General features: G+C 40.2%; 1 protein-coding gene across 1 annotated transcript in view; it reads right to left on the bottom strand.

Annotated features, from left to right (window-relative positions):
• Positions 1 to 357: 357 nt before the first annotated feature.
• cep192 (centrosomal protein 192) overlaps positions 358 to 21,640 on the bottom strand; it is a 29,205-nt gene continuing 7,922 nt past the window's right edge. The window contains exons 9-51 of the mRNA XM_087806575.1: positions 19,398 to 19,701; positions 18,957 to 19,135; positions 18,667 to 18,738; positions 18,212 to 18,367; positions 17,849 to 18,059; positions 17,621 to 17,770; positions 17,001 to 17,065; positions 16,644 to 16,868; positions 16,390 to 16,534; positions 16,250 to 16,326; positions 15,895 to 16,161; positions 14,624 to 15,341; positions 14,424 to 14,535; positions 14,201 to 14,348; positions 12,863 to 13,475; positions 12,562 to 12,753; positions 12,351 to 12,499; positions 12,056 to 12,286; positions 11,834 to 11,956; positions 11,348 to 11,488; positions 11,210 to 11,273; positions 10,999 to 11,138; positions 10,730 to 10,822; positions 9,850 to 9,968; positions 9,324 to 9,500; positions 8,991 to 9,081; positions 8,447 to 8,626; positions 8,106 to 8,366; positions 7,911 to 8,032; positions 7,308 to 7,417; positions 6,891 to 7,053; positions 6,540 to 6,630; positions 6,047 to 6,125; positions 5,842 to 5,965; positions 5,461 to 5,566; positions 5,183 to 5,402; positions 5,037 to 5,113; positions 4,706 to 4,801; positions 4,507 to 4,626; positions 2,853 to 2,965; positions 2,549 to 2,675; positions 1,476 to 1,534; positions 358 to 881 (exon numbers count right to left, since the gene is read on the bottom strand). Of these exons, the coding sequence (XP_087662701.1) occupies positions 749 to 881; positions 1,476 to 1,534; positions 2,549 to 2,675; positions 2,853 to 2,965; positions 4,507 to 4,626; positions 4,706 to 4,801; positions 5,037 to 5,113; positions 5,183 to 5,402; positions 5,461 to 5,566; positions 5,842 to 5,965; positions 6,047 to 6,125; positions 6,540 to 6,630; positions 6,891 to 7,053; positions 7,308 to 7,417; positions 7,911 to 8,032; positions 8,106 to 8,366; positions 8,447 to 8,626; positions 8,991 to 9,081; positions 9,324 to 9,500; positions 9,850 to 9,968; positions 10,730 to 10,822; positions 10,999 to 11,138; positions 11,210 to 11,273; positions 11,348 to 11,488; positions 11,834 to 11,956; positions 12,056 to 12,286; positions 12,351 to 12,499; positions 12,562 to 12,753; positions 12,863 to 13,475; positions 14,201 to 14,348; positions 14,424 to 14,535; positions 14,624 to 15,341; positions 15,895 to 16,161; positions 16,250 to 16,326; positions 16,390 to 16,534; positions 16,644 to 16,868; positions 17,001 to 17,065; positions 17,621 to 17,770; positions 17,849 to 18,059; positions 18,212 to 18,367; positions 18,667 to 18,738; positions 18,957 to 19,135; positions 19,398 to 19,701 (7,143 nt within the window). The 3' untranslated portion in view covers positions 358 to 748. The remainder of the gene's footprint in view (positions 882 to 1,475; positions 1,535 to 2,548; positions 2,676 to 2,852; positions 2,966 to 4,506; positions 4,627 to 4,705; positions 4,802 to 5,036; positions 5,114 to 5,182; positions 5,403 to 5,460; positions 5,567 to 5,841; positions 5,966 to 6,046; positions 6,126 to 6,539; positions 6,631 to 6,890; positions 7,054 to 7,307; positions 7,418 to 7,910; positions 8,033 to 8,105; positions 8,367 to 8,446; positions 8,627 to 8,990; positions 9,082 to 9,323; positions 9,501 to 9,849; positions 9,969 to 10,729; positions 10,823 to 10,998; positions 11,139 to 11,209; positions 11,274 to 11,347; positions 11,489 to 11,833; positions 11,957 to 12,055; positions 12,287 to 12,350; positions 12,500 to 12,561; positions 12,754 to 12,862; positions 13,476 to 14,200; positions 14,349 to 14,423; positions 14,536 to 14,623; positions 15,342 to 15,894; positions 16,162 to 16,249; positions 16,327 to 16,389; positions 16,535 to 16,643; positions 16,869 to 17,000; positions 17,066 to 17,620; positions 17,771 to 17,848; positions 18,060 to 18,211; positions 18,368 to 18,666; positions 18,739 to 18,956; positions 19,136 to 19,397; positions 19,702 to 21,640) is intronic.

Here is a 21,640-nt window from a genome sequence, read left to right on the forward strand (position 1 = left end):
TAACATTGATCCTGCAGAGTGTGAGGAAAAAGTCTCAAGTTCTCTCATGTTTACGTTTTTTAATTCTCAAGCTCGCAGCTGGTTTGTTTCTTAACGTGAAGGACGAACACTCGAATCCGAGGTAATGTTCGACTGTTACGTAGAAGCACTGGTTGAATGTCCTCGAGTAACTCACAAGTCGGCAAAGTATACACGTCAATGTCTTGCACAAGATGGCATTGACTCGTTTCTAACGTGGCTCGTTTGTCAGAAAAGTTTTCAAAATTGTATCTGCTGCCATCTACTGTTCTGCTTGAGAATTATATCAATTATTTTTGCATCTCAGTGTTTCAAATCAATTAAAAACAAAATTACAGATTCGTTTCATCAAGTCTTTATTACAATGATACATATAATATATTACATATAAAAGGTGCAAATATACTTTTAATCAAAGTGTCACTGCTTGTGTCTGCAGGCATCCAGCATCTTCATGTATGAAAGAAATAAGCCATTCGTGTTGAAATTAAATGTTCTACGATGTTGATCTTTGAAGCTCCAGTGCCAGAGAAAACAAGATCATTTTACAGGATCAGTGACAAACATGGCAAAGATATAAAGTCACGGGAAGCTCCTTCTCTTGTAATCACCATTAAGATGATGAACCTCTTACTCCGTCACCCGTCCATCCTTCCATGAGTCTCTGCTCCAGGACGACCAGAGGGTTTTACAAAAAACTTTAATGTGAACCAAGAGATGGACGTTGAGTTCAGGTCGGTGTCTCTCCGGTCAGCTGCACAACTATACTTTCACCTCCCGCTGGCTGGACCAGCAGAAGACCCTCGTGTCTTCCTGCCGTCCTGGGCTTGAAGTAGACGGCCAGTTTGGCACAGTGTTGAGACCTAAAAAAAAAGAAGCAAAGTTAGAAAACATTAATACGACCTTATGTCAGAGCAGACTTTTGTTTCTTTTTATAAATATGATTACAAACAACAACAACAAAGTTCTGGAAAACATTTGCAGCTACAAATACACAAACGTGTTTAGTATATGACAAAGACGACGCACATCTATCAGTTAAAAAGTTCTGGGAAAATCGACTCCAGTGTTTGTGGGAAGAACCTCCAACACACTGAAATAAAACATTTTTATACACACAAAAGACCTACCTGGGCTCGTGGCTTGCTTAAGGCACACCTGTGCAATATTAAATCAGCATCTTGATACGTCTTGTGATGTGGGACCTTGGCTCAGATGTGAGTTCCTTCTAGACCCTACCTGTCCATCACTCGTGTTGTTAAGAAAGTTCCTTTTTTGATGGCGTTTACATTGAGCACACGAGGCGAAAATATTCCTCATGAACTCCACCACAAATACTCTCCATTCACACGTTTATTCCACTTCCGTCCGTCTCGACCGAGCTTCAGCGACGCAAACACTTCTTGCATCAACTGATGCGACTGTGAGACTGTGACGATCAGTAAAATCACACCTACCTTACAGAACTTTTGAACTTCTTGATGTGGAATGGTTCGCGAGGATTTGCAAACTTCAACTGCAAGAAGACAAACATGACAGAAAGGATGAGAACTTGAATAAAACAACTCAGAATGACGTTCATTTTCCAGGTTGTAACTGTAGACAATGTCTATATTTGAAGGTATATCCTGCCTACAGCCATAAAGCAGCTGAGATAGTCATCAAACCGCTGTGAGCCTGATAAGGGGAAAAGCAGTAGAAAAAAAAAGTTTTCAAATTATGCAACAAAAATGATGCATATTTAAGAAAAAACGTTGAAACACTTATAACAACTTTGGGTGAATTCAGAGAGTTTTGACTCGTATTAACATGGTATTTTAAACAAACAACAACATATGGATTATCACAAAGCTTGGATCATAAAGACGGAACACAACTTAAATCAGCTGTGAAAACTAATTCAAAAACAGTTTCAAAATAAATAAGCATTGAAATAATACAAAAAATTAAAAAGTTGTTTTCTTCTTCTATGGTGGTAAACAGAGGGAAGACAACTGTGGTCCATTACTGCCACCGCATGGATGTGTTTCTCATGCAACAAAGCAGTGCATTGTGGGTAATATACAGCTCTGAATGGGACATTGATGTTCACTCGATCTCGAGGAGGGATTTTCTGAAGATCACTTCGGCTGTTATGAGAATTGGAACGACCCTTAAGATGGTGAGGGCGGTGCTGAGGGCAAGTGAGCAAACGCAGCCTAAATGTTATATTTACCAAACTGTCTTTAACAGCAAGTATGACTGGGATGTTTTCCTTCCATTCTTGGAGGCTTAATACACCTTAATTAACTCTGTGTTTCTCCTCCTGAACCAAACACATCAGTTATCTTAAACAATAACATCTCTTTAGGTCATAATGTCAAAATGAACATTAATCCACTTTGATTACGAGCCAGGGGTCCAGATTTAATGACTTGGCGGGTCAGATTTGATCCCCTGGCTTTAGATTATAGACGTGTGACTTAGAGGTTTGACTGAAGAAGAATCTCACTCGGGTAGACAAGTGTGCAGACGCGCAAAGCAAGCTCACCTCGTGCATGTTAGGAGACTTGTTGTAGATGTGCACCTTCATGATGCTGGACTCTCCGATCCGTGTGGCGGGGAACGTATACACGTCTTTAGGAGCGTACAAGCCCTTCTGCGCAGCCTCGCCCTGACTGAGAGTCACAGACGGAACGATATGTCAAACATAACCTCGGTTATTCAATCTTGTCTGCAACCATCGATTTCTCACGTCGAGTTTGAGCTCCAGGAGCCAGTAAGATGTTTGCATCTTAAACGCTTATTCATATCAAGAAGCACTAGCGTATGTTCCACCTAACGGGTCTGCGTACCTGCTTTTACTCGGCGGCCCATCTGTTCGTTTCCTGGTCTTGAAGGTAGCTTCGATCTTTACCAGGGAGCCGTCTCCTTCCTGTGGCCCTTCAACCAGACTGGATTGTAGACCCTTAAAAACACACAAAAGGCGGTGAAGAAACATTGTTCTGACCAAAAGCATTGTATTTTTCCGAGACGACTCATTCGGATTGGTTTTTAGAAAACTTCAACACAGCAATTCAATCACCGTCATTCAACCGGCACACACTGATCCATCTCTCGCAGCTCTCTCTCGCTGTGCATTCGGGCTTTGAACCCAATCCTTCAGCACACATGTGAAGCTGCCGACATAACTCAGCAGGGAGCTCTCATTCCTTTCCTACAAGCACCTCTTTTCATTTGGTAATTCAACCACCATCACCCGTATGGGAAACATTTTCTAATGCTTTGAAGAGAGCAAATGGATTTCAAGCATGTTCTCCTGGGAACAAAAGCTCATCATTCTCATGTTCATGTCATGGTTTAGTTCACATCTTTTGTACAGGAAACAAGACCGACAAGACAAAACAGAAGTGATATAAATCAGTTAAAGTAAAGTAAATAAATCGTCTCATATTAACTTGTTAAAATGACTGCCTTGCGGATCAACAAAAGCTAAATTACTAAAAATTAGGATTTTCTTGACTTAGCTTACATACAGTTTAGTTGTATTTCATTGCTTTATGTAAGAAACCCATAAATAAAGAGCAAGTATGTAAACTTAATATTTTCATCATTTCAATATTGGTTGTTGATTTGAAACAAAATGAAAGTAACTTTTTGCACTCTTGGATAACGTGGGTGTGAAAGGGAAACTAACTTTTTTTTCTGGTGATTAAATTTGATTTATCATAACTACACCTACTCTGCTGTGATTGGTCAAACTTTGAGGTTGACCAACATCAATCCTGGAAGTCTAAACTTCCAAGGAACTTGTTGTATAAACAAAGCAGGGTGTGATTACAGCTGGCTACAGGAGGAGTGAAGCCATCATTACGTCATAATGGACTCCGCTCTCGTAACCTCTTGTTTGCCCAGATTTCAGACAGGGGAGAAATTCATGAAGTTTGGTAGTGAGTTCAAAACATGGTTATGATGAGAGACTTACTGCATCTTGGAGAGGAAGACTTCAACATGCCCTTTAATGTGGTCATAATCTTTTGGTGACATTGTTGGGAATATATTGTTTTGAAAAAAAGGGTTGTTTAGCGAGAGATATGGGTTAATAAATATGTCATTAGTGACAACACTGTGAAGTAGAAATATATTTAGGCAAACTTAATTCAACTCATAGACTTGTGTTGATAAAAATGATAACTAGGTCAGGCGTAATTAAAAATACAACCTTTTTACGAAAGAAATCAAGGTTTTTTTGGGGCTGAATTGGATTCAATGACTGCGATGCCAATTGTTGTATTCATTTTTAATGTTAACTTAATACACATTTTTAGAAAACATCATTTAATTTGCTCTCAACCATAAACCTTTTACAGTTAAAGGTCACCAGCTAATCAAAACATCATAGAATCATAGTTTTCTTGAGAAAATATGTTTTGCAGTTTACATAAGCAAACATTATGCCAAAAGAAGAAAGTTATTAGAGAAAATAATGGAACCAAAAGTTAAACTTACGGTGCCGCAGAGTTGAAAGCGAATTCTGGTTTTCTGCTGGGGCTCCGACAATGGGTGACATTCCAGGTCCCAGAACTGTGCGTAGTCACCCCGGTACCTCGGTAGGAAGCTAAAAGTAAACTATAGAGAACATTTCTTTTTTAATCAACCTCAACAAAAAAAACACAATATTTTCCTATTTTTTTTTTTTTTTAACTACCTTCATCTTTTCTTCAGCTCCTAAATTACCCGAGTCTCTGCAACATTTGAAAGCTGTGTAAGTGGCTCGGTAAACATCACAACTACTGTCCACGCCCTGGTGAGAGAGGAACAAGAGTCGTGTCATAAACTTGAACATTTAGACAACAAAGACTTAAACAAAAAAGGGGTTTAGTTTTAATTTCACAAAAATAAGAAGTTTGTGTCTTATTGGAATATCAGGAATATTATGTCTAATGTTTAGATCTAGTATAAAGACACAATTTTGTCCTTAAATGATCAAACTTTGAGAACAAACTAAATGAAGTGTTTTGAGAAATAAGAGGACAAACCTTCACGTACACAGGAGCAAATGAGGACAAGTGCCATCTCACTTCTTCTCCCCCATTGTCCACCTCCAACACGGCCTCTACAGAGATGAGCGAAGATGTAGATTTTCTAATGCTCAACTTATTAAACGTGTATAAGCAGCTCCTACCTGATGATTGCCCTGATGGTGTGTTGGGGAAAAGGATGTTTCGGTTGTTGATCTCCAACAGGGATTTTGTTGTTACAGGTGTCACTGCGGACGTTGGAGCGAGTCTGTTTGCAGCGACGGTTGGGGTGGCAGGCTGGGGGGCCAGAGCCGAGCGGGTTGTATCTGCTGGTGCAGCAGAAACATCCAGAGCCAAGTCTCGACGGATTTGAACCTTGATAACCTGATTAAATAAACATTAGAATCCAGATTTTGCGGGTTTTTTTTTGAATGAATTGTACCTTCTGTTGTCCATCACACTGAACATAAATCAATCCACTCCATGGAAGCAGAGAAGAGTTGTTTGCGAGTGATGGGTTGGGGCTGATTAAAATTTGCAGGTGACATCTGACAAAAAAAAAGAAGGAAAAGCACAAGATATGAGATAAAACATTCCATTAAAATTTTAATTCAGACGTTTCCAATATAAAGGAGATCGTGTTATAAAAAGGTTAAGACAATTAAAAGGTTTTTGTTTTATTCATTGTATAAATAGTGTTACTTTATATTTTGTTTGACATATTCAGTTTAAATGATAGCCGAAGGGATGAATGTAATCTGCCAAATGGGCCACAAACGTATAAAATGGACTTTATACGTTTGATCTACAAAATGTTTCTTACTGTGACTTAATGACTCCATGTTGAGGGGTGACGGTAAGACAGTGTGCAGGCCAGGATAAGTCGAAGCTCAGTTCTCTGGAGGTATTATTCTGTATGTGAACACCAATGGTGAAGGTGGCACCATCTAGAAGTAATTAAAAAAAATACATGTAATCTATAGGCCACCGTAAAAAGCTAGGATGGTTCAGAAAGACAAGTCACTCACTGAGGACAGGAGCTGGAAGCAACAGTTGCTCTGGTCGAATTAGCCACGACTCGGACGGTTTGGGCAACGGTTCTGAAGACTAGTGAGAACAAGTAAACGACACCGTTTCATGCAACTGCTTCATGTGATTAGTTGTTGACAGACATGCATTAAACTGAATTTATGAAAAACATCAGCTGGTTCAGCATATTTTCTAAAAATCTCTATAGAGTAGTATTAAAAGAAAAATCAGCGTTGGGTTGGTAACAAAATAATAACAAATTAAAACAAATACACATTGTTAATCATGTTAAACAGACACATTAGAACATAAAATGAAACGTTTGTTTTGATGAACAGAACAACAACAATCACCAAATCCAATTTCCACACACCACATTAGAACATGTTCTTGACTAAAAAAAAGGTTTATGCAAGAACCTCCCTTATTGTTTCCCTCCTAGACATAAAAAAAACGGAAAAGTAGTAAAAGTCGATTTCCAACATGTGGTACCTTCAATGACGGCTCAGTCACAGCCATCGCTGAGCCTTGGGGTCCCTTTACTGGCAACACATCCAGAGACACATTTCCATTTTCCAGGATTCTGTAGAACACAATCGTGTAAAAAATGGTAAAATTCATATTGAATGAGCATTTACCAAATGCTTTCACACATCGAGTGAGACAGCAGCAAGAACAGAAAAGGACAACATTTTATGTCTACAGTTTCAACCATGTCCACATCAGAGCACCTTTATTTCAAAGTAGATCATTATTATGTAGCTGATCTTTGTTTACATCACTACTCGATCACATACATTTAAAACCCATTTACCCCTAATAATGTCTTCATTTTTGAAATACCTTTCCGTTTCGGAATGATGCCAAGCTGAAGGTACTGACGTCTCTGTGCCGCTGCCCCTCTCACACTCGGCGCTCTTGGTACTTCCCAGCAGCGACACAGTCACTTTCCTCATATTTCCAAAGAAAATGTGCGCCTCATTCGGTCGCTGCGGCAAGTTGCAGGCTACGAGGACAGAGAGGGTTTAATGAGGTAATGATGATTAAGGAACAAAGATCATCACATCAAATGTTAGCTTTGATTATACAGAAAAATGCAAAACGTTGTTAAAAAATGCAAACTATAAAAATCACATAAATTCACAATGAAATTGAATAAACATCATCAAAGAATTTAACAACAAAATATAAAGAATCAGTCTGGTTTTATACCCGTTTTACACTCATCTTTATACAATATTATTTAGAAAGAGCACTTACTTTCCGTAATATAATCCTCTCCAAGGAACTTCTCGTTAAAATCAATGTCCTTCTGCAGACTATTCTCAGAGAGGGCTCTAAGGGCAGCATCTGGTTTGTTTTGTAACAATCTGTCCAGAAGACACACAAAGAAATAGGATTAATCTAATCTACAGATCATTGACCATCTTTCGCTGTTTGATAAAAATAACATATTCCATTTGTAAAGACTGATTAACTTCTACAACTGTATGAATTAAGCTTTTTACACTTGACAGAAAGTTGGCACATCCACACATTTCTGAACACAAAGACCAGAAAATGTTTAAATACCAGACATGTGAATGTGAAGAAACAACTGTGCAGAACTGATAGTAAATGTTTCATTTTGGGATTACTAGTACTAGCTTGATACATTTACAGTTTTGTTCATATTATAAAGCCTTTTTTCCATTGGCCTCTTTTTTCCCCAACCAAAATGAAAGATAATTAGAAATACTCAAACAAAAAGACGACTTGTGGAAATTCACTCGCCTCACAAAACACTTTTGTGTTCTGTGTTTAAGGTTTACGTGAAGTGTAAAAGAGCATATAGACTCATAGTAAAGTTTTTTGAAAGCTCACCTTCTGTACTGCTGCCTGGACACTTCATCACCACAGAACAGTATGATCGTAGCTAGCAGGGCATTACCCGCTTGACCTAGACTCTGTTCTCTTATGGTAGACTTCAACATCACCGTGATCACCTGAAAATCCCAAGTATTATTGACATATATAAAATATATATTTTTTATATAAGTGAAAAATCCATGTACTTGCCTTTTGTGTGCGCTCCTTCAGAACAAACTGTGAGGGAGTAAGGCTGATGACTGTGCGCTCCATGACAAGCCGGGAAAGCACATCAGAGAAGGTGACGGCCTTGACAAAAGCTGCTCTGGAACCGGTGTTTCTCACACACAAGCACACCTTGCTGACATGATCAACGGCAATGTCGGTCAGCGTGGCCACGTAACCATCCGCCTGTTTCCTTTGGTCCTCCAAGATAATGTTGCTGGTGCCACCATAACCAAAAAGTGGAATCTACATAAGAAGAGTGAGGCCTTGTAAAAAATGGGTTTAAAAAAAAGGAAACGCTGGAATACAAGTAGAAATCTCCTTACTGTGAATTTGGTTCCCGACTGTGAAGGTCTCGCTCCAGACTGCTTGATCTCCAGCCTGGCCAACATGCAGGCCACTCTGGTGGGAGCGAAGAGGAGGTGAATAGTCACGTCCTCTCTGGGACGAAAGGTCACCTCCCCGCGGCGGGTCAGACCTTCATCTGAGCTGAACATGCTTCGGAGCTGAAACATATTTAAGAAGTGTTAAACCCGACAGCAGCAACATTTGCCTCAAAATAAGGACACAAAGAGTGCCTTAGCTGGAACACTAGGGAAGAGTGACTAAGAAAAGGAATAGAAACTTAAAAACAATTTGTAAGAAAAAAGCTTCTGAAGTACAGGGTTCCTGTCACAATTCTTTGCCAACAGGTCTTATTTTTCATTTTAAGTGTTTACTAATGAAATGCAAGGATAAAAAATAAGTGTTTATCATCAAGTTAAACATTTCAATGTGAGAGAAAATCATTAGAAGCAAACTATTTGGAACGTTGAATCTTATTCAGGTATGTCAAGGATATAAAATGTTGCACTGGTGGAATGAGTGTACCTGAAAACAGTCCTGGTCTTGACCTCGAATGAGCAGCTGCAAACACTGGATGACCTCAGAGGAGTTGTTCCTCAAAATCAACTTCATTTGACTGAAGAGACAAAATCAAAGTAAATATGAAGATGAAGATGAAAATGTGCTTTGGATTCCAGTGGGAAATGTAAGTTTATGAGAACAATCACAAATAAACTTGTTTAATAGTTTCTTTGCTGGTGGAACATTTCTCATGGATAATAAAAACATACCTCTCTCTAATAATCCAATTAATGACTGATGAAAGTGGTGTTGCTTCAAAATGATGTCAATAAGGGAATCATAAGAAAGGTTGCTTACACAGCTTGTCCAAGAGTGACCCCTCCCCATGTGACAAACTGCCGGTTGGAGAGAATTGAAGGGATGTCTTTGTCCACAGCAGGGAAGGAGGCTTTCCCAGAGATCTCTGGAACTATTTCTCCTTTGAGGTTCAACTCATATTCAGGCCCAGAGGGCATCACGAAGATGGTCAGAAGGCTGGAAGAAAAGAATAATGAATTGAACTTTATTTTATTTATTTTTTTAAACTGAAATAGATCCATGATTTAAAAGAGAGACCCATAGTAGAGTAGATTTGAGGAGGTGGAGGGAAAAAAAGATATAAATCCTTGTGATCATAAAGCAACGACAAGTAATACGTTTATCGACCAACCACAAATAAAAATAACTTTTTACCCGTTGCCTGTAAGTATCATTCTTTGAAATCAATAGTTTTGTTTGTAATGGAAACTTGACGTATTCTGAAAATGTGTAGCGTCTATGTGATGTTTTTCATGCTGAATGTTTTCATATAGCAAACAATTGTCCAATAAGTGAATGAACATACCTTTCCCTGTATTTTTTGCTGCCCTGTGCAGTGAAAGAGACCACAATGCCTTGCTCTTCTCCCACTCTGAGCAACAGCTCAGAGGGCATGACTGTGAAACATCCCTCGGCATCACTGCTCTATAAAAAGACAAAAAGCACGGATGAAAATAATAAGCTGATGAATGACAAATACAGATTTGGGATTCGTAAGTAAGTAATTTATATTTATATAGCGCTTTTCCAGACCAGGGTCACAAAAACAATACTTAAAATAAAATAAAATATATACTTAAAACATTTATAAAAATAAGTAACAGTTAAAAACGTATGTCACCATATGTCATTTTTTCCACTCGCAGCTTCAAACAATGAGTCAGGCATTTATATATTTATATATATTTTAATAAATAGAAAAACAAAAATGAACAAACCTAATTTGCTCTCGAAAACCTAATAAAACAGTTGAATCCATGAAACTCAAAGTGATCACTAGCAATGAGTGTTTTGGTCAAATAATTAAAATCAATCGCTTTGGAAGTTTTTCTGCCATCCTTGAAGCTTAGAACAACTTTGAACAGATCTGGACGACGAACAAGTCGAGTTACTTCTATTTAGGATCCAATTTACAGCTAACAGTTGAAAAAGCCCAGGAAAAGGCTTCGTAACCTTCAGATTTATGCAAATTTTTAATTGCCTATCCATTCTATCTAACCATTTTCTTAAGGTTTCTTTCTAAATTTTTAAAAAACATTTTTTTCCAGCCAGAGATGTTTCAATGATCTCTTGATTGACATGCACTACAGTAATTAGGGGAAACTTGGTTTACTGAAAAACAAACAAAAAAAAACAAAATAAAAAATAAAAAAAACAGTTTGAGAAGTAAAAAAGCTCAGATTTACCTTTAGTTTTAACTGCACGTCGATGTTTCCTGCATTCTTCAAGGGCAATGTCTGCCGGGAGGACTTGCCCAGCGGAGCAGAGAGGCTGACCGTCTACACATGATAAATGAAAGGAACATGTCTCAAGATGAACCAAAGATATTTATGAGGAAGGTCCATAGGGACCAACAGTTAAAACACTTCACAAGTTGACACACAGTGAGTTGCAAAATGTTTAGTTTAGTGGATCTCGTGTAAACATGAATGAGAAGTAGTAATGGTAATTCTACCTGCAAGTCTTTGGGTGCATGAACCTGTGCAGTTCCAGACCTTGCCATTATTGGAACACTCTGGATCACACGACTCGCACCCGGGGAGTCCACTTCAATATCCACTCTTGCACTGTATTCATCGGCAGGACCAATGTTGCCTAGCAAAGACAGAGACATGGCTCGGCAAATGCAGCTTTCATCGAATGATATTCAAGAAAAGGTGAGTTACCAGAGGGAGGTTTGGATTTTTGTGGAGCCTTGAAGTGAACCCACACAATGAAACCTTCCGGATTCTGTCAGACAAATCGTTTATGATTAGGATGAGGAGAATATAAGACAATGTGGTTGTTTAAAAACAAATCTTCACCTCTACATAGCTGGCATGCATCACATGATTCATCACGGCGGGAGAAGAGACTGTGGTCATGTGTCCCGCCTGCTGCGCTCCATCAGATGTCAGTGCAACAGGTTGCTTGGACAACGTAAAGCAGGGCCATGCTATTGCATTCTAGACAGTGAAGGAAACGTTTTCACAAGACATTCATCCAGAAGGCACATACAATTAAGCATTTTAAATAAAAAAAAGGATCAAAGGGGGAAGGTGGTAGCATAAATGAAACAATGTTTTACAATAAAAGGGCATTTTTCAAGAGATGAACAATCAAAAAGAGTTTTCCAAACCAATTATATAATTTATTTTGAAAATTCTATGCACTTCTGTCTGAAAATACATTCTTCCCACTTTTTCGTGAGTGTATAGGGGACTTTGTTTTCTTAAATGTAATCACTTAACCAAAACACAAGTAGATATTTTTAGATGTATATGTGCGTGCTTAAAGAATTCTCGACTTACAGCACTTATCACGAGCCTGATGGGAACAGTGGCACGAGTTCTGTTGATGAGTTTAAGAGGTAGAATTTTGGTACTTCCGCCTGGCAAATCTCCAAAGTCCAGCCCCGATTTACTGACTTCAACCTTGGAAAATAATTATTCAAACCAAAATAAAACAAAAACAACAATAAGTTTATGTTAAAATTAACAAGTGGCCAAAATGTATAAACAACAGGCACTCACGTCTAATGATGGATTCTCTGCAATGCCAATGAGCACGACCCTTCTGGCAAAGATTTTGGCTCTGGCCATCACCTCTGCCCCTGCAGACGCCGGCCACGAGAAAACACTCAGGACACAGTGGTAGACGCCAGGCTGCGGTGGAATAAACAAAACTTTTTGTTCCTCTGTGCTCTTGGGTCCAATAATTGTCCTGTTCTTCACAATGAGCCATTGGTAGGGGGAACTCTCCACCTGTCAAGAACAAGCAAAATTAATTGTAATCTGAATAACTTGCCACAAATTAAAGTGCCCTTACCTTTTCTCCATCTACTGCTAAACTTGCGACAGAGATGGACACTTGCTGCCATCTTTCTGAGGGGTTGAAAATGCTTAGAGTGGTCTGGGAGGCGATGCCGACGCAACAGGCATTAGGGAAGTGCAGCTCCTCTGGAACAACTACTTGACCTGAGAAACAAAATAAATATAAAAATTAAATATAACTAGATTAAAACAAAACATCGCCTTACTTCTTAGTTCTTCAAGTCCACTAGACATCATTGGCTCGGACCCATAATGACCATATAATTTCCCCATTGTCCTCATATTTTGTTGGTTGGAATTGGTACCGGGTAATGGATGTTGCGCAGAAGGACCCAGGAGACCCAAAGGTTGTGATACGGGATGGATCTTTCTTGCCATGAGGTCACTGTTTGTTGCATCTGAAGTAGTGAGTCAGAAGAACAAATCATTAGGCAAATAAAGATAGAATCTATAACTTCATTAAAGTTAAAAAAAGAGACATGCCTGATGAGGAAATATTATACAGACTTCCTGCTGCATTTATATGATAGCCACTATGTATTGGAACTTCAGGGTGAGGGTGCGGCTGAGTCAGTTGGGAATTAAACACGGACGGTCCTGTTATCAAGGACTGCATGTCTCTTGTATGGTGAATATCAATGAAGCCAGGACACATTTGCTGATAGCCCGATGGAGGCAAATAAGGAGGAGCCTCGGGAGGGTATGACGGCTGCGGGCCAATTCCACCCGAGTATGCACGTGCTGGGCCATTTGGTCCCCAAGTCTGTTGAGGAGCTGTCGTAGTGCTGGTCTGTGGGATGTAAAGATTACTGCAGTAGCCAGAGTCTACTTTAGTGAGCTGCTTTGGATTCAAATCGGTAAAGTGATCGTGAGCTTTCGCAGCTGGGTCTTTGGTTCTGTCCCCGGGCATGCGGTGATTACACTCGCTCTGGCTGCGAGTACAACTGAGACCAGAGGCTCCACAAACAGCTGCTGAATCTGTATAGTTCTGTGGAGGAAGTGGGTCAAGGCTTTTGGACTTCTGATCCGAATTTGACAGTGCTTCTTGCTCCATGGGCGGTGTAGGGCTGAACCGGATGATGGTGGTACTCAATGCCATGGTGCAGTTACTCAGCTGCGGCTGAAAAAAAAAATACAATTATACAACATTCTTTTCAAACACATCTGTGTAGATTTCATTTTTGGAATGAAAATTGAAAAGAAAGGACATTAAAATCTTATCATGATCAATATACGGTTGTTATCTTAAGAGTATTGGCTTTTGCCTCAGATACCAATAAGTTATTATTCAGACTAATCGATGTCGAGCAGTGGAGTTTGAATTTATGCTACAAAGGGTTTGACTGATAAAATGGAGAAATAGAAAGCACTGCAGCTGCACCCAACACTTTTGCATGACGATTCAGATTTTGAAAATATACACTATCAGTAAATTGATCTCAATTGAGTTGACTTATCTATCTCGTGTGTTACAGATTGTCTTCACATTAGTCAATATATGTATACTACAACTACGAAACCTGACTACTTTACAGTTTCAGGGTGTGTTATGACATGATGACAACAGTCAATGAAAGAGGAATCAAACAGGTTTTACATTTATTTAATGGAAAAGAAAATTCTTTCCTCAATACCCCTTCAGGAGTATTTTGCAATTGAAACGTGAACGATTGTGTCCCTGTGTAAAGGGATCCATTTACTTAGAAGTTATGCAATTATGCATTCTTGGTTTCCAGAAATGTTAAGTCATGATTTGAAATACAAAACGCAATTACCAACTCCATGTCATACACAATTCAATAAAATGATAATTTCCATATTTATTTATGTAATGAACAAATGTACCTTCTTTCTCTCTGGTGTTGGTACAAAAGTGCCATCATTGAGAGAGATGTATGTCAACCGGCTGAGACTAGGACTGGAGCAAGTGGATTCAGGTGAGAGTTGTACACCCAGGCGTTTTTCTGCCGAGCCACACATCGGCGAAACGGCACTAGGGAAAAAAATGACTTAATAAAAACACACAGAAGAACTAAAATATAACTAAAGAAAATGAATGAGTAAATACCCAACAGCAGTAGGGAGCATATTCTGACTTGGTGAAGAGTGTGTGAGAGGAGAAGTGGATGGTCTGAAGTTGCACTGAGTTTCTTCACCAGAAGCAAAACACTTTGGCAGTTCTGAAAAATGTATTTTGTGGTGAAACATTAATATTCATCAACAGAAACTAATCTATGTTTTAAATACTATTGGCAGTTCAGTACTCACCAGATGTATAGTCTACTGGGGGTTGATGAGACGAGTTATGATCCTTCTTATCCAGACAAGTTTGAGCTTTGGGAGGAGCCATACCACTCATCCCATGAAGCATCTTTTCTGGGGAATTTGAGGATCCTACAGACTGAGGTTTGACCACAACACTAGCTTGCTGCAAAGGTATGCTGGGGTCCTCTTCCATTTGTCTATAGGAAGTTCTTGGCAGGACATTCAAGCTAATTGGGATTTTTGTTTCCTGAAAAGGCCCAACTTTGTTTGATGCTTTCTGATTGACGTTGGCAAAAGATTCAAGCGTGGAAGCGTCTGCAGAATGTCTGGATGAGCTGAAAGATGGACGAGGAATGAAGCTTCTTTTTGAACGACTTTTGCCTCTCGCAGATGTGTTGGAGCTTGAACCAGCGACAGAAACAGTAACTTGTTCCCTTTCTCCACAGTCATCAGTCTTTGTGACTCCGACTTTTGGAGGACTGGCAGTGCAAGAGCTTCTCTGCTCCCCAGAATATCCGGCCTGAAAGGTTCTCGATTGATTGAGGTTGTCAGCCCATTTGGTCAAGTCAAATGTAGTGTGTCCCATAAAGGTATTGGTGCAGTCCGACATATCCCCCTTTTGCAGATATTTCTCAATATCAAAGGCGCTCAGGTCTCCACCAGAGTCGCTCCTCTGTAGTGTGTCCAACGAGCCACTTCTCTCCAAGTTTTCAATTGTGTTCTAAAATCAACGACAGAAGACATGTTAATTCTGTGTCAATAATGTGTTATTAAGCATCGTGTGATTTTTGGATCAAGATGAATGACCTCCAGCACTGCATATGTATTTCTGGAAGCCAAGGAGGTCGTTCACCTTGACCAAGAGACAACAAGGGATACCTAAAACACATTTGTTTTCGGGGCTTTGGGTCACATTGACCCTGAGGTAAAGTGACCCGAACAATTTATATAATATACTGTATAAATAATAAATATTAAGAATAAATATGTTGTAATGCATTTTGATAAAAGCCTTAAGCATAGCAACCCTACAGCTTGACATAAAACATGTCCTATACTATATCGTTATCGGAATTCAAATACTTAATAGTTTCAAAAGCCTCTTAAATTGAGACTGAGTTCCAATAAAGTTCTACCTTACCTTATTACCTTTATCCTCAATTAATGTGCATTACAATAAATATGTGCATTCAAAAAAGTTTTAAACTCTGACGTTATCTTATGGAATCATGTGCAGTGAAGAAAAGTATTTCAGGACGGAAACAATTTCTTACTTCTTTTGTAGCTTCCGTGTTCTCTGTGCAGCGGCTCAAAGAACCAGCCGACTGTGGGAATCTCTTTACCCGCCTTCTTTTTGACAATTCCATGATCATATTGGCCAGCTGGGACGCATCGGTACTGATGGAGGCATCTGCGATGGCCGACTCGATGGTACTGATGCTCAGAATTTGCCGACTATCATCTAAGGGAGATGCATGACTTGGACTAGTTTGGTCAAAACCCCCTCTCGCTTCGGAAAGGACAACAGCGGTGGTCTGTTTCTAAACAACAATGTAAAAAGGAAACGAGTTAGACATTAATAGAGGTTAAAATATTACCACTTACAGTAAATTAGCCATTAAAACATACCTCTTTATCTAGATTACAAATATCACCTTTCGGTGATTCTCTTTCCCCAAGTTCTTTAAGAGTTTGGTCCAAATCATCTGCAAGTAGATGTATTAATACATAAATACGTGTCAATGCCATCACAGCTACAGTTTACACACCAGGGTTAAGTGTTTTGTCAGCTTCACTGTGGTCTGTGGCATTATTCTCAGGAGATCCATCCTCTCTTAGTGAGAAGCTTGTCCTTTCCAGCAGTGGAAATGGTTCCCTTTTCTCTGGCGATGTAATAACATAGCCAAAAGACGGCTGGAGAGACAAAAGAAATCATGGCCTTAGTGTCCATATCTCAAGTTTCAACTTCCGTTGAGGAATAAGAGTCTAATTTCTTTTACACCCAAAAAAGCTGAAAACTTACCCTTTTAATCCAGTTCAATTCATCAGTGGTTCCTAGGAAGCCCATAGCTTCTGAGCGTTGTTCAAAAAACTGTCCTAAGGAGAGTCTAAGGTAACTTTGATCGCTGTGATTGTACTGTGAAGCAACCTGGGAAGCCCTCATCAGAACGTGACTGTTGGTAGAAGCTTTCCAAGATGAATCGCTCTGAAAGGTGTTATTGCCACTGGCTGGGACAATCTGCTCCTCCTGCACAAACAGCAGCACGTAATAGATTACAAACATGAAAGCATTTTAATTAAACTCCAAGGCGATGATTTAAGTGCAACAACATGTTAACTGCACTTTTAAATTAAAATATCGACTACCAAATACTTTTACCTGCATGAATTGATAATCCTTTTCAAATTCAACCTGGTCTTTTTCAAGCTTTTCCAAAGCATTACCTGTGAGAAGAAATAATAAATCCAGAGGCTTACAATTAATTGCAGGGCTCAATGACAACTTTTTTTTTTACTAGGGCCACAGTTACAGAAAGTTTTTATGGCAGAGGCAGAAAAAAATAACTGTGCAATTTAAGCAACGCCATCAATCAAGAGTACAATGTGATCACTTCATTGATATATTTTGGGTTTCACGCTGACTCATAACACATGCTTATGCGTGGGTTGGTGAGGCACTGGCTCCCACTTGAATGAATATGTATATGATTTGACTGCAATAATGAATATTCATGTCCAGGATGGATTTAAGCCCATTTTCCCTTTTCCTGAAATATATTTAATCACACACACATTAGTATGTCTGAAATGTTCTTGCGCTTCCTGAAGCCCTGTTGTGCTGCCATTTTTGGCAGCACATCTGTGTGAACAAATGCGAGCGCCAAAGATAAACTTTGTGATTAGAAGTCAAAGAAACTTTAGTATTGACCGAATTATCAGCAAACTACAACCATACAATACAAAGCTGATGATGATGCAAACACTTGTTTGTTAACATACCTGGAGCAACAAAATCTTCTGTTACACGTTTGTCATCACTTTCTGGTGACTTCCCATCGAACTCTTTCTGAAATGAAGAGTAATAGGCCAGATCTGTAACCCACTGCCCTTCTTCATTCTGGTAGACAACACTGTTTGTGGCGTTGGCCCCTACGACAAAAAGCATATAGAGTAACTCCATTGATGGATGTACCATAAACTTGCAAAGACACAAAAAAGAAAGCTGACCTTGCTGAAAATCAAGATCCACAGTATTCGAATAGTTATTCCAGACATCATCTGTAGCCTCCTGCTCCCCTTGGAAGCTTTGTGTAAAGTACTTGGCTTCCAGTGAAGTGGACAGTGGGTTGTTGTTGTCACTCTCACTGTTAGTATCTGAAGCATCGGTGTGAACGGCATCTCCAAAGGGGCCTTCTCTTGTGCCGAATGACGACAACATCTACGAATTATGAAGATATGTTGAGGTAAATGAAGAAAACATACAACATACACACATTGTTTTATTTAGATTTGTTATTTAAATGCGACAGTCTTGTCTCTAAACTTCTAAGTAAAGCAGATCATTGATTGGAAGTTAAGAAAAAGTCTTACGTGGGAAAGATGGAAGCTCTCTTGGTCGTCTTGAAGGTGGTTCACACTCACACTTGACAAGTCTGGTGGCCTTCCAGGTCCTGTATCACTTTTTAAGTAGATCGAATCCAGGATTCTTTCAAAATTAGCACCCGATTGTGTGCTGTCCAGGGCATCCTTGGGTAAAAATTGGTGACGTCAGAAACCTGCAGACTTTTTCCATCGAGTGAAAACTAAGCTACTAAAATATTCTATTAACATTTTGAAGGAAATAATTTACATTTAGTAGAAATACAAATAAATAATAATAAATTTTAAAAAATATTTTCCAAAGAAGTAAAAAGATTTAGTAAAAAATAGACAACTGTTTAAAATTTAACATTGACCCTACTCAAGATTAGTTTAAAAAAAGAAGCTTAAAGCTCTCAGTCGGCTCACACACCCACAGTGTGACATACATTTTGTGTCGTACTCACCAGCGCCCCACTTAGCCTTCGAACTTCACCTGGTGATGCTCCGGTTCCAACTGGACCCACACGGTCACCCATCTAAAAATGATGAGCATATGCGATTCATTTATTAGCAGGACACACAGCGGATAAAATGTTTATGCAACTATAGTAATAATAAACAGTAATAATAACATCAATTTCTCAACATATTCTACGATATAACAGTATGTTGTGTCCATAATGAGATACTGTTAGGAGTCCTATGCACACATGGAAAATTAATTTCAATCAACTGTAACGGCAAATTCTCTGACCCTTTCAAGATCCGTCAACATGCTTTGGGCAGAATTCTGTTCTTCAAGAACATCACTGCTGCCCACGAGACCCATGCCTCGCAAAGCATTATATGAGGCAGGAACAGAGGGGATCGGAAGTCTGGCAGCATTCCCACCATCTTCACTCCCACTACTACCATCTCCTCCACCTCCATCACCTGAGTTCGACCGAACACATAACACAGAAAAAAAAAAAGACTTCAGGAAAAATAAACTTCTTAAATAACTGTTTAAATGTAACTGTTCTCTAAATGCATGTTTGGTATATTATTAGGCATTTGTTAATCTTCATATATGCTAAATTCCAAACACAAATAAACAACAGATATATGGTTGAGAGTAAAACATTTTAAATTTAGTTTGTCATTTAGCACTTTAGTGTTAATACACTGTATTTTACAAAAAGCTAAAGTTTCAAACCTGTCACAGGTGGGTTTATGACTCGCCCCTCGGCAGACCGCCTATGCTCAATCGCAGACCGAAAAGGGCCGACAACTGCCCTTGAAGGCTCATCATCGGAGCTTCCGCCCTCTAGTCCAGGCCGAAAACTTGGCCGGCTGCTCTCCCCAACTAGTTGTCTGCTGGTGCTTGGTAGCAGATGTGTTCCAGTTGAACCGCTGATCCTTCTGGCAAACTGCTGCTCATCATCAGTGTCTTCATCACTAGCTGGACAGGAATCCATACCAGTAGCTGCCACGCGAACATCAGGCATCTGGAAGTCATGCTGGAGAAATGGACCACATGTTTATCATGGTTAGCCATGATGGACCAACATTATCATTAGTTTTATCCATAAGTACAACATATAAGGTAAGGTAAGGTAAGGTAAAACTTTATTGATCCCTCAGGAGGTCTCCTTCGGGAAATTGTTTTTTCCAGTAGCCAGCAATTTTTCATAAACAATAAAAAATAATACATAAAAAATAAAATAAGAAAAGAACATAAGCGGAAGAACAAGATGACACAATCTAAGTATAAAGATAAGGACTCAGAATTGTACAACTTAATAGCCCGAGGGATGAATGAGTCCCTGAGTCTATTTGTCTTGCACCTGGGTAGGAGCATTCGTGCACTCATTTTGCTTCTCTGCTCACTGATGACAGTGCTGAGAGGATGACTGTCATCATCCATGATGGACAGTAGTTTGTTCAATGATCTCCTCTCAGCAACTGTCACCAGTGAGTCCAGCTTCATTCCAACCACAGAGCCAGCCCTCCTGATCAACCTGTCCAACCTGTTGACACTCCTCTTGGACACATTTCCACCCCAACACACCACAGCATAGAACATGACACTGGCCACCACAGACTGGTAGAACATGCAGAGGAGCTTCTTGCAGATGTTAAATGATCGAAGCCTCCTCAGAAAGTACAGTCTACTCTGAACTTTCTTATATACATGGTCTGTATTGAAGGACCAGTCCAGTTTACTGTCCATCCACACACCGAGGTACTTATAGTTGTTCACTATCTCCACCTCGTCGCCTCTGATGGACACTGGACGTGGCTTTGTCCTGAACCTCCCGAAGTCCAAGACCAGCTCCTTGGTCTTTGAGGTGTTCAGCTGCAAGTGGTTCCTCTCACTCCAGTCCACAAAGTCACTTATCAGACTCCTATACTCGTCTTCGCTGTTGTCCCTGATGCATCCAACAATGGCAGTGTCGTCAGCATACTTCTGGACGAGACTCAGCTCTGAGTTGTAGCAGAAGTCTGAAGTGTAGATGGTGAAGAGGAGAGGGGCCAGTACTGTCCCCTGAGGTGCTCCTGTACTGCACACCACAGTGTCAGACTTGATATCCTTCAGCCTGACATACTGTGGTCGATCAGTAAGATAGTCCGTAATCCAGGAGACCAGACCAGGGTCCACATGCATCTTAGTCAGTTTGTCCTGGAGCAGAGTGGGTTGGATAGTGTTGAAGGCACTAGAAAAGTCCAGGAACAGGATTCTCACTGAACCGCTTCCTTTATCCAAGTGGGAGTAGGTCCGATGCAGGAGGTGAAGGATGGCATCTTCCACACTAACTGCTGGCTGGTAGGCAAACTGCAGAGGGTCTTGTGCGTGCTGGACTTGTGGCCTGAGATGTTTGAGTACCAGCCGCTCCAGTGACTTCATCAGCTGCGAAGTCAGTGCCACCGGTCTGTAATCGTTCAGCACACTTGGTCGGATCTTTTTAGGGACTGGAACGATACAGGAAGTCTTCCACAGAGTTGGTACTTTCCCCAGCCGTAGACTGAGGTTGAAGACATGCTGGAGCGGCTCAGCTAGTTCAGCAGCGCAGGTCTTTAGCAGTCGAGCAGACACCTTATCAGGACCAGCAGCCTTCCCTGGACGAATCCTCCGAAGTACATCCTGTACCTGGAGTGAGGTGAAGCTGGGAAGTGGTTGTGTGGAGCTGGGGGGGGCACAAGAAGGTGGGGCAGGTCCTGAGGCAGGCAGCAGTGAGGGTGAGGTGACCTGCTCAAACCTGTTGAAAAAGTTGTTCAGTCCATTTGCCTCCTCCACCGTGTCCACTGCAGTCAGAGAGGCCTTGGTCTTGTGTCCAGTGATGGTTTTAAAACCATCCCAGACCTCTCTTATTTCTTCTCGGCTCAGCTTCTCCTCCAACCTCCTCCTGTAGGTGTCCTTGGATGGCGCCGCACGAGCAGCAGCTGGTTACAACAGCT

This window comes from Callionymus lyra, chromosome 13, assembly GCF_982586985.1.
Source record: "Callionymus lyra chromosome 13, fCalLyr1.hap1.1, whole genome shotgun sequence".
NCBI classification, from domain to species: domain Eukaryota; kingdom Metazoa; phylum Chordata; class Actinopteri; order Syngnathiformes; family Callionymidae; genus Callionymus; species Callionymus lyra.